We start from the raw sequence: 12,282 nt of genomic DNA, 5'->3' as shown, positions 1-12,282 counted from the left end.
TATATATATATATATATATATAATTATAAAAGATGACAAAGTAGCGTGGAAACGCATTTCAGTCCAACAGTGCTATTTATTCAGATCAAATTTTCGACGAATACATTCGTCTTCCTCAGGGTCCACAATGACAATTCTGAAAGTAAACAAGATGACTCTATTCTCTACATAATAATAGAGTCATCTTGTTTACTTTCAGAATTGTCATTGTCGACCCTGAGGAAGACGAATGTATTCGTCGAAAATTTGGTTTGAATAAATAGCACTGTTGGACTGAAATGCATTACCACGCTACTTCGTCATCTTTTCTATACTGGTACCAACACGCGGACTACAAGTATCATATATATATATATATATATATATATATATATATATATATATATATATATATAATTCAATATGTTGGTATATATTGGATGTTAAAAAAAAATGCATTCTGGAGGAAATATTATACAATGAACAAATCATGTCCTTGCTTAAAGGGGCCCTGAAATCCAAATGCATGTTGATCTGTGTTGATTTATGATACCCTCAACATCACTTTTGCGGTGAAACGAATATCTAGAAACATTCCATATATTTTTAATGATTTTTTCTTCTATTTTTCTTCAGATTACTTGGGAACACCCACAAAAAATCCTTCCAAACCAATCAATATTCATATTCTTGAGATGACATCATATGTCAATCATTGCTAAAGTGCTGAAATGTTCAACAAAAGACATTGGAATGCACCTTCCACCTTGACTCAGCATAACTTGCATGTTTCTGTCATATCAATGTGACTAACAAAAGACATGGCGAGGGAACTTGCAAGTTATGCTGAGTCGAGGGGAAGGTCCATTCCAATGTCTTTTGTTGAACATTTCAGCACTTTAGCAATGATTGACAGATGATGTCATCTCAAGAATATGAATATTGATTGGTTTGGAAGGATTTTTTGTGGGCGTTCCCAAGTAATCTGAAGAAAAATAGAAGAAAAAATCATTAAAAATATATGGAATGTTTCTAGATATTCGTTTCACCCAAAAGTGATGTTGAGGGTATTATAAATCAACACGGATCAACATGCATTTGGATTTCAGGGCCCCTTTAAACCTTTTCCATCACTCTGTCTCTCATACTATTGGCTGAAATAAAAAAAAAAGGGATAATTAGGCAGTTCTATCTAGTATTCAGAGTTACTCTATATACGTTTCTAACTCAAATGTGGAAATCGTAAATTATCATACATATAATTGAAATCGCAGTGGTTTTGTAAACCATAAGTGAGTGGTAAAGTATCTAGATTTCCTGTTTCGAAATGTCATAACTAATGACTATTTTCAGGCACGTGTCACTGCTACTGTCCAATGCCCCGTTGCATAAAAGTTACTATTGTGGTAACTTTGCCGTCCAATAGTAACTACAATGGAATTCTTGATTTTGATTGGCTGTTGAGTATTGTTACCATGGTAGTTATCATTGGATGGCAAAGTTACCACAATAGTAACCTTTTTTGCAACGGGGCACTGCCAGATGGTTGGATTTTAATTCGAAATATATGAAAGAGGATGACAACACCCCTCCAGCACCCCCTTCCGTCCACCTCCATAAACGTATACTATAGGACGCTGCAAAGACGCAGAACAGATTAAGAGGTGACGGAAACCACGATTTAGCCATTCACATTGTCCCTGAATACTTTTCTAGCTATCTTACTTTTAAAAAAATGCAAATATGCCACCCAAAATGTGCACTAGATTGTTGAATCTTGACTCTCAAAATACAAAAGTACCCTCGGTGGTGGGGGACACCCTTTCCGACACTCTCTCCCTTCGGACCACTTCCATAAACTCACTACACGGTGAAGACGCACTCGCCGATCAAAGAAGCCGCATACACCACAGAATTAGTCCTTCACATTGTCTCTATAGATACTCGCTTAATTTTCTTCCTCCTCTTGATAAAAAAAAAAAAAATCCATCAAAGTGTGCACCAGATCGCTGAATTTTAATTCTAACAATGCAAAAGCTCTCTCATCAGAATGTACAAAGTTGTCATTGTGGGCGGGGGAACCCCTTCACATTCTCTCCCCCCCCCCCCCCCCTCCCTCCCAAGCACCCAGCTCGTTCGGGCTCGGTCCCTTCCCTATACCTCGCATATTGTTACCACCCCCTCTTTAAATCCTGGCTACGTCATTAATCTACAGTTGATGTTTGATACGTTTGAGGAGAAGTATACACTAAGTCAGTAAGTGGTCGTTCCTGTTTTCGTGTTCGAAGTTGCCTTTAAACTCTTGATGTGATAAGTTCATTACCCCTTGTGAGTATACAACACAATATTATATTTCTCTCCCTCTCTTTGACTTTGCAATCTGAAGTCTCGCCTTCATAAAGGGATGGTACAGCTTCGTTTAGATAATAGGGGCTGCGGGTTTCCAACTTATGTGTGTTTGTGTGTGTGTGTGTGTTTGTGAAATAATGAGAAATCTCTTATAAAATATAACAGAACATGCAATTTTTAGAGGAATTCAAAGTTTATTTGGTGAAAATTATGGCTGAGATATACCAACAAAGCGATTCTAAAATGTGACAGGCCACGACTTTTATTAGGATCGCTTTGTGTACACTTTGTTTTTGGATCTCTCATTAATTTCAAAACCGATTTTCATCAAATGAACTTTCATTCCCCTTAGAATTATTATGCTCTTCAACATTAATTTTCATAGAGTCGTTTCTAAATATACCGCAAACGTTAAAGGGGATGGCTAGTAACTGATCAGTGGGAATCAGTGGGAATGCTGGGGGATGATTGTTCCAATCCTTGTGGGATTCATTTAATTAAGAGTACATTATATATCTATTGTTGTGTGAAAATTATTTGCTTCAGAATGGTCTCATATTCAAGTATTAATGTGCAGTTTAATGTTTCCAGGTTAGCATGCCTGTACAGTGACGGGGCGATCGTTAACGGAATAAGAGACCATTCTGAAGCAAATAGTTTTCACACAAAAATCGATATACATGTATAATGTACTCTTAAATGAATACCACAAGGATTGGAACAATCATTCTCTTTAAAAGCTGAATCCCACCTTAATCAATACTATACCATCCCTTTCACACCTTAGGCCCTACATGTTGAAGATTTACACGTCACAACTTGATTTGACACAATGTTTGAATTTGTATTCTAAACCCTGTACAATTTTAATCTGGTGCACTAACTGCTAATGAAATTATTGTGCGCGAATCTACCGGATGTGACATTTCACTTTTGGATTTGCCAGTAAAGGTTGGGGATTTTGACAGTGAATATTTACTGATCGGTTGCATAGTCATGATATCACGCACTCGCCCTTGGCCCTGCTCTGTCGAAAGGAAATCAACGATCAAAGTGCTTTTTTTTGGGGGGGGGGCAGTGCTCATAATCATTACTGAATTGTGCTGGTCATGGCATGCAGCAAGCCTCTGTTCGCATGACAATCTTTTCTTTTGGTCTCTTGCTTAATGAAACGTTCGTTATTAACTGTAGATTTGGTGAGACTTTTGCCCGTGACACGTTTATTATCAGATTGGTTGAGCCTGTTCTCGTAATATTCGAAGAGGCTCGAGATTAGGCTAACCAAGTAAACTTGAGTTGTCCTTTCAATTCCGTTCGTGCTGCGTTTCGCCGACCCTTGGCCTTCAGGAGAAATGGTTGTTTAGCCTGCTCCATTTCCAAAGTCGACAATGTGGCCCAAGGATCGGAGGTTAATCGGATACCTATAGACCCTACAATGGTAAAGGACATACGCACTTTCTTAAGCCAATGTAGAATAACAATACACGTGCCAACAGACGCATGAATCTCGACACGCAATGAGAGAAGAAAGAAGGAAAAAATTAACGACGTTGACACTTTGGAAGTGACTTTAAAACGAGGACAGCGGAACTGAGGAAATGCAAAGCGAAAGAGGGAAGAGAGAAAAAAAAAGCGAACGGGTGTGAATCATAGTAATGCCATACAGAGTAAAATAAAGTGGTTGATAAGAGCAGCAGAATGGTACGCAACCTATCAATGCAAAAACAAACAAACAAACAAACCCCACTTTTCAAACAAAAGAAACACACAAGCGAAAGAAATGGAGGTGCGACACAACTACAAGTACGCGTGTGATTTAATTGCAAATAGGCAGAATGCAGGTGAATGCATATGCATCACATCATGTACTATGATAGCCCTTCGATCGTTTAACCCTTCGTTTGGGAAGCTGCCGCACAGAAACATTGGCAGCATTTTACTACATTGCACTCCCGCAATAACGAAGTCCTCTGGACTGGCGGTCTTTTTCCGTTACACCGAAATTTCGTTATAACCAAAGAGTAAAGTATATAAAGATAAATAGATGATAATTTGGGACCTGAATTTTCCTTCGTTGTAACGAGAATTTCTTAAAAAACCTGTTCGTTATGTAAACTGTAGTAGATTGACTGTGTGCTGCACATAGTGAGGACTCGAAGACAAAACCACGAAAAAACGAGGGCTACAACACAAAATTACTCACGCTCAGATATTGATTGACACTACAGTGTCAACCCAACCACATAAAATTACTCTAACGACATGATGATCACTTTTTATTCATGATTTCGGTATCATTGCACATTATCCTTTTATCTTCTCCCTTTGTGTCCGCTATAGAAAGAATGATACCCTCTCCCCCTCCACCCCCTGAAAAATAGCACAATGCAATGGTGGGAAGAACGTACAGAAGAAATTGGAAACTATCATAGAACACTAAAACAGAGCAGTTTATCCGTAACAATCATACACGTTATGGCTACTGTATACTGCGAAGTATGATTGTGCGTCGGAACGGCGATTTAGTATCCATCGAGCGAGAATCAGAATATCTGATATTGCATATTGTGAGATACATCGTCGCGTATTTTGTTTTCATTTTTTTTTTTTCTTTTGAAGAATGCGGCCAGAACAGGTGAACTTGACAGCAGTGTGTGTGTGTGTCGTGCGTCAGACAAGGATATTCAATAGTAACACGCCATCTTGCGACTGATTTATTACAGATTCCCTTACAGGCGTAAACGTTTGTCAGACAATAAACACAATGACTTAACTCCATTCTCGTTTTATCGTTTTGTCTCCATGATTGTGTGTAAGTTCTTGATCTCACGCACTTTCATTTTATCCCCCATCTCCATTTAGACACAAAAACGATACACCGAGGTGCAACGCGCCACATAAAAGTGGATAAAGTCATGAACAGAAAGGATAAGGAGCATCTGACGAACACATATTGTTGCATAATGCGTATGCTAGTTTAGAAAAAATAAATACAGACAAGAATCTAATAATAATGTGGCAGCGTAACTTTCACACAAACGCAGGAGAGTGCGAATCGAGAGCATGCCAAAATTCTTCGTATTCATGTGATCCAGCCAATCAGGACACAGTAAGTATGTGTACCAGTGAGTTGATTCTTAGTTGTTGCCTTTATAAGTAATATGAAACTATGGAGTAAATGTACCTCCCTTGCGATGCTAATGAGGCAGTATTGCCCTTTTCCAGATAGAACAGACGTTGACATGCATCGTACAACAAACTACTGCATAACGTTCATAACCTCAGTAACAAGTTATATCTCATCCATCAGCGACTGGGAGAAAAGAACTCAAACAGACGTGCCTTTGACTTTACAGAGACAGGATGTCGATTTATCTATCGTTTTTAACTTAATCCTGGTACAAGAGGTTATTCTTTAGACGGCTGCATGAGAAACCTGTGTTCTTTCTTGGGCCGTTCTTTACAGTTAATGCAGCACAATCAAATCGGATATCAACGTTTTCCTAGAAATTGGGCTAGAAATTCAACGAACTTGAGAAATCTTTTAGCTGCTAAAGAGTGCAACGTTGTTGGCTCCGGTGCACTTCAACGCCTTGATAGCCAGTACCGCCCTGCGGTTACTTCCAATGTCCATCGGGACATGAAATTCTCCACTCGGAGACTGCGTCGCGATCATCGTCGGTGCCGCCGGTAGCGATCGTGGTCGTACCTCTACCAGCGCATTCCCGTCGGCGAAGCAACTCCGTCGGTGCTGTCGCACGACCTGCAGGTCGTCTAGAATCTCCCGCGTTATTTTGACGATATCCTCCGAAGTCGCGCTTTGCGTTGTCATGGGAACTATTGTTGGCTGCTGCAGCATAGCAACAGGAGTGCTGGTGTTGCACAGGGTGATGATATGCGGTGTCCCAGCAGGATAGACCGTGCCTGAGGATTTTTCGTACACATGGACGATTGGAGATTCGTCACAACGAACCAATGTCAACTCTGGAAAAAATTTCTGGTTCGGGATTTGAGTTGCATCAGGGTCTTTAGGCATGACTGTGGGAAGACAAATGGTTGAGTCATGACGGTCTAGATAGACCTCATTATACAGACAGGTTGATGAGCTGACTGGCTCTAACAGTGACCTCGGTTGACTGCAGGTTAGTCCAGGAACTCTCCTAATTGCATCAGATGTCATGCACTGAAGTGGCTCTGGTATCCTAGATGACATGTCCTTATTCACTGCACCTTGCTTCTTCTCAGCCACCATATCTGATGGAGTTCCTTTAACCTTTGGTTCCATGTCTACTTTTTTCGGAGGAGAAACGTTCAAATCTTTCTTTTTTAAATGAGAGTCGGGATTTGAATTGCCATGATTGATTACGTGCTGAGAAATCATATTTATTCCTGCATGATCTGAGAAAGTCGAGACTTCACTTAAAGTAGGGTTGATAGTTCTGGAGCACTGGGCGTTTCCAGAAGAGCTGGTGGCTTCGATATTGCTGTTGTTACAGTTTGATGCAGTATTGGTGGACGAGATACTGACGCCAGAATCACCGGATGTGGAAGGGACGCGAGTATTATCATCGACAAAATATCGTCCCGGTTCCGTGCTGCCTTTGCCAACTGTCGGACCGCTCGTTAACCAGTTCCGACAACCGCGAATGGTTGACGAGTTAATTGGCGCCCTCTTCGGCGATGCGCTAGGTGACTTCACTTTTCCAAGCAGTTGGCAACTTTGCCTGGAAGTTGACGCTGCAAACGAACCCCAAAAGACGAGTAACAACAATCACTATTCACTTGATAAAGTTATATTTTGTTCAAAGCTATCAAAAACTGCAGGTTTTGCATCACACGATGCAATTCTGCATGGACAAATCATAATATTATTCACAATTCGCCGATGTCATATCGTTATGAAAAAAAAAAATGCTGTTGTTAAAAGTATGTTTCCGTCATACACCCTGATGTCAATTCCCAGCTCACAAAGACACATACTTTCAGAATATGCGATAAGAAATAGTTAAGATTGATTTTTTTTTTTTATAAAGATAGTCACAAAGTCACAAGATACGATGATTCAGTACACGTAACAGAATATCACAGACGAATACTGAAAACTTTTCGGGGGAGGGGTGTGTATAGGGGAGAGCGGGGAGAAGTGGGACATTATTTCAAGTTCGCCAATTTTCTCCTTATATCTTTTTATAGAAGAGATGATTACATTTCCTTTCGGGCTTGCATAAAGGTTCATATGGTAGGGTTACATAAAGAGCCATAAGCTGGGGGTGGCACTGTTCTCAATTTTCTGCAGTTAATGAAAAGAAAAAAAAAAAAACTTATTTTGGGGGAAAAGTTGACCCACCCGTGGGAAAAGTGGGACAACAGCAAGGGAGAAATGGGACGGTGGGGGTAAAATGGGACATCCTATAGAAATGCCAAAGTTGGACGGCGTAATGAAACATTGGTAATGAAAACAGTCAAACATGCTTTATTATATAATTATCTTTATTATCTTTATTGGTCTTTGCATTTTCTTTTCAGAGTACATCACCTGTGAATTTGGGTGATAAATATTGTTTGATTCAACTTTCATCTTAATATGTCTGTTTGTTTTTGTATGAATTCCAAATACATGTAATGGTTTTATGAGGGACAAACGGGACACGTTGTCCCAACTGTCCCTCACATAATATTATACATAAATATGTAGGACTACTCAGTAACCAATGAGGCATTTGTCAAAACCAAGTTATATTAGTTGCATATTAATAAGGCTCACCACCACTTAAATTGTGCCCTTGAAATCATGAATACAAAGACAACAGGTTAATTAACCTGATTTCAAAAAAAAATATTATATTTTGGGGAAAATTTTCAATAGCAATTTATACTTACTTAGAATTTTCCAAACTGCATGTCTTTCTCAGTGTGATGTATGGTTGCTAGGGGCTTATTGTAGACATAAGCCAATCGCTGATTTGTTGAACAGTTTTTGATTCAGAGAACGTGTCCCACTTGACCCGCGTCCCAACTCACCCCGATCTCCCCTACAAATGCACCCACGTGCCTCCCCCCCCCCCTCGTGAATGCCCCTTGCCCTAGATTGTTACAAGTTAACGTTAATCTGCTGTGATATAAAATATTTGATACTTAGTACTTTTAGCAGTAGGCCCACTAATTAGGACGAATAATTACGACAGGGTCCCATTTATACATTCTCACAAAATAACAACAATACTTTGCCAGAAAAATCCTGTGTGTATAGATCCCAATTTGTGTAAAGGAAGCATTTTCTCTGAAAAGGATCGCTTTTTTATCTTTGCTTGTTTGTCCATTTTTTGTTTGTATCCGTTGGTTTTGAAGGCGGGGCGGGGACAATCAATGTACATACCTTGACAGGAAAAGCTATCCGGTGTGGTGCCCTGCTCAGTGTAACGGCGCTTGAGGGCGCGAAGCACGTTTGGTTCTCCGATAGCAAGTATCAGCCTCGCGGCTTCTCTCGATCGCTCTATGGACGATTCGTTGAAGACATCGAGTAACGACCGATAGCAGAGCATTGTCTCTTCAGGGTTCGTTGTATTTTTGGCGAGCAGTGGGCAGAGTCTCGATATATCGGCCTAGCAAATCAGAAATGTAATGGAAAAGAACTGGTTCGGTTGGTTTTCTGAGTTTATTTCCATTTTTGTCTCCCTATTTTTTCTGCGAAGTTGTACACGGCAGTAAATCTTTGACAAATATTCACACAGACACATTCGATATGAAATACAATAAATAAATAAGTAAATGAATAAATAAATGAATAAATAAATAAATGAAAATCATTTAAAAACCGCACTCCAATTTTTTGCTCTTAAAAACAAACAACTGCTCCCCCATTTTTGGCTTGTCAAAAAGCAGCTCCCCCACCATTTTGGGGCTTGTCAAAAGTAAAAAAAAAAAAAAAAAAGAGATGAAAAAAGCCATAATCATTGACCTTGCCCCTCCCCCGCCCCCACCTCCTCCACACACATTATACCGCCGGCGCCACGTTTTCAAAAGTGGGGGGGGGGGGGCACTTCCGGGTTTCATGAGCCAACAAGCAAAAAAACAAAAAAAAAAACAAAAAAAAAACCTAACAAAAGAAGAAAGAAAGAAAGAAAAAAGGCCTTCAGCGCAAGTTCTGGTGCCACTTCCGGGTTTCTTCAGCTGACAAGCAAAAAAAAAAAAAACACAAAAAAACAAAAAACACAAACAAACAAACAAAAAGGTCTTCAGCGCATTACCGCGCTCAAAGGTTAAAGGGTGTGTACAGTTCTGGTCGAGGTGAGGATTTAGCTTTTAACATTTTGCGAGATATTCAGAAACCACTCTATGAGATGTCAAAGAGCATGCAGTTCTAAGGGGTATCAAAAGTTTATTCGATGAAAATCGGTTTTGAAATGGCTGAGATATCCAAAAACAAGGTGAAACAAAGAGATCCTAATAAAGTTGTGGCATGTCGCCTTTTATTATTAGCACTTTTTTGGATATCCATTTGAAAACCAATTTTCATCAAATAAACGTTGAATCCTTCCTAAAATTACATGCTCTTTCATATTTCATGAGAGGCTTTTCATTATCTCACTTAGGAATGTTCAAAACATGAATCCCCACCTCAACCAGTACTGTACAGTCCCTTTAAGGTTTTGTTCTAGTTTTTTCTTTTTTTTTTCTACTGCCACCTCCGGGGTAAAAGAAGTGGTGGGGGCCCAAAGTGGTGACACTCTATGTATTCTGTACGGGAGCAAAAAAAAAAAAAAAAAACAAAGTTGGGGGCCGAGGCCCCCCCCCCCCCACCCTGGTTCCGCCGGCCATGCATACACACTGAAAAAAAAAAAAAAAAAAAACGTTCCGCGGCCCCTGAAAGTGAGACCAACATCCTTATACCACTAGTAAGGATGGGTTTTTTTTGTTGTTTTGTTTTGTTTTTTTACTGACGGAAAAATTAAAAGACATTGGCAGCAATGTCTCCTGAAGAGTTTTTCAAAAGGTGAAGGCGTCAGAGCTAGAAAATAAATGTGAATGTCATATGTAATTAGGCCTGCTGCCTCGGAATAGAACTAAAGGAAACTGAACAGCTTGTAATGGTATACAAGTGATGTCGGTTCAATGTCATGTCTACTTTGATTATACAGTAGGATCATGGAGCTACTAGCTCCACGGTAGGATCTATAACATAACATATAGATCTCTGGATGCCCCGTACAACTTTTAACTGCAAGGGCTCTTTATGTTTACACGCATCTACTGAATAGTAAGCTGACGTTGTCACACTTCTGATATCATTTTTATTTGAAACATTTATCTATTGTTTCCTCTAACATTTTCAGACATCAGAAACACATAAGACAATGTGCACTATAATGTATGGGTTAGGTTCTAATTATATTTTGTAGTCTGCAGAGATCCCGAAATCTATGATTTGATGCGATAAATCCATAAAATTATACTCACCATGATGTGCTGATATAGCTTCACGTGCCTGTAAAGGTCGTTCTTTGAGCTCTGTGCACGTGTATCAAGACCGGAATACCAGCATGAGTTTTTCATATTTGAAAGAACTCACGTTTCTCTTCTTTCTCGCCACAAAATACCCTATAGAAGTCGCTGGCGCCAAATTAACTACCTTGCCAGCACACGTACATGCATACACCATGCATGCGCGCATTTCAAATTACCCGCGCTTTTTCCATAATCAACCCTGGCGCTTGGTGCTGCGCTTGCACTTTGGGACGCAAACCATGACACGCCCTTTTCACTTTTGATTTATTTTGCTTATCAGTGGAGAGGCATGTACGTTATGTATTTTCATTACCTCTTGTTGTGCTTCATTTTACATAATAGCACTTTGATGAAGTATAAAGTTATTCTTTTACATTTTGTTGCAAAATTTTCTCTCTTTGGAAACTATTACCCTTAAAGTTTGTTGGGAGAGAGAATAATAATGGGTGGAACTTGGAGTATCCAACGCAGGTATAGATTCAGGATTTTCAGCGATTAACTTTCAACGATTTGGTGCCCCTGTGGCTGAACTGACATTTGAACAATGCTCGATCAAATAAGCAAGAAAGTTTTCCGCATCTCGGAAATAGTATTTGGGGACAAAATTATGACCTCCCCCCCCCCCCCCCAAAAAAAAAAAATAAATAAATAAATAATAATAAAATAATAATGATAATTTTAGGCCCGTATTATCATTATATTTATTTTTCCGGGGGGGGGGTGGGCAAAGTGGCCTTTACCTTCAGAATTGACGCCCCCTGCTATACGTGGGAGCTTTTGCAGTTTTAGTATTCATATGAAAATCAATCTTTAAAGCGTTTTTGATGACTTTGGGAACGCACCTTCCCTTCGCCATGTCTTGTATTAGTTACATTAACGCAGAAACATGTGCAAGTTATGCGGAGTCGAGGGGAAGGTGCATTCCAGTGTCTTTTGTAGTACTTTAGCAATGATTGACAGATGAGGTCACAACTTTGGTTTGGAAGATTTTTTTTTGTGTGTGTGTGTGTGTGTGTGGGCGTATCCAAGTACTCTTAAAAAATAGAAGAAAAAATAGTTAAAAATATATGAAATGTTTCTAGATATTCGTTTCACCGCAAAAGTGATGTTGAGGGTATTATGCATAAATCAGCACAAATCAACATGCATTTGTATTTTAGGAAACCTTTAAAAGCATGGTTGTGTGGCACCCTACTTACTCTATAAGTCTATCGGGGAAAGAGTCGAGTGGTCGGAGCAGTTAGATCCATGTTTAGAGGATGTATATAGAGGGGCATATTCCCTATCAGAATTAAATTTACAATTTGGTACACTTTGGGTGATAATACTCTTTAGGACAGTACCCTATTTTTTTTTTTTTTATCAAAATGTCAACTTTTCCATGCAAATTTAGGGAAATTTGGGAGGGCAACTGCTCTACTCCCCTCTTCCCCCCCCCCCCCCCCTCCT

General features: G+C 39.5%; 1 protein-coding gene across 1 annotated transcript; it reads right to left on the bottom strand.

The window, feature by feature from the left end:
• Positions 1 to 4,109: 4,109 nt before the first annotated feature.
• On the bottom strand, positions 4,110 to 10,936 carry LOC140246028 (uncharacterized). The gene is made up of 3 exons (XM_072325475.1): positions 10,786 to 10,936; positions 8,705 to 8,930; positions 4,110 to 7,065 (listed from the first exon to the last, which is right to left on the bottom strand). The coding sequence occupies exons 1-3, from the start codon at positions 10,879 to 10,881 to the stop codon at positions 5,873 to 5,875; spliced, it is 1,515 nt and encodes a 504-aa protein (XP_072181576.1). The 5' UTR covers positions 10,882 to 10,936; the 3' UTR covers positions 4,110 to 5,872.
• Positions 10,937 to 12,282: the final 1,346 nt, after the last annotated feature.

Source organism: Diadema setosum, chromosome 2 (genome assembly GCF_964275005.1).
Source record: "Diadema setosum chromosome 2, eeDiaSeto1, whole genome shotgun sequence".
NCBI lineage: Eukaryota > Metazoa > Echinodermata > Echinoidea > Diadematoida > Diadematidae > Diadema > Diadema setosum.
The sequence above is the reverse complement of the archived record's forward strand: the minus strand, read 5'-3'. Positions and strand labels throughout refer to the sequence as shown.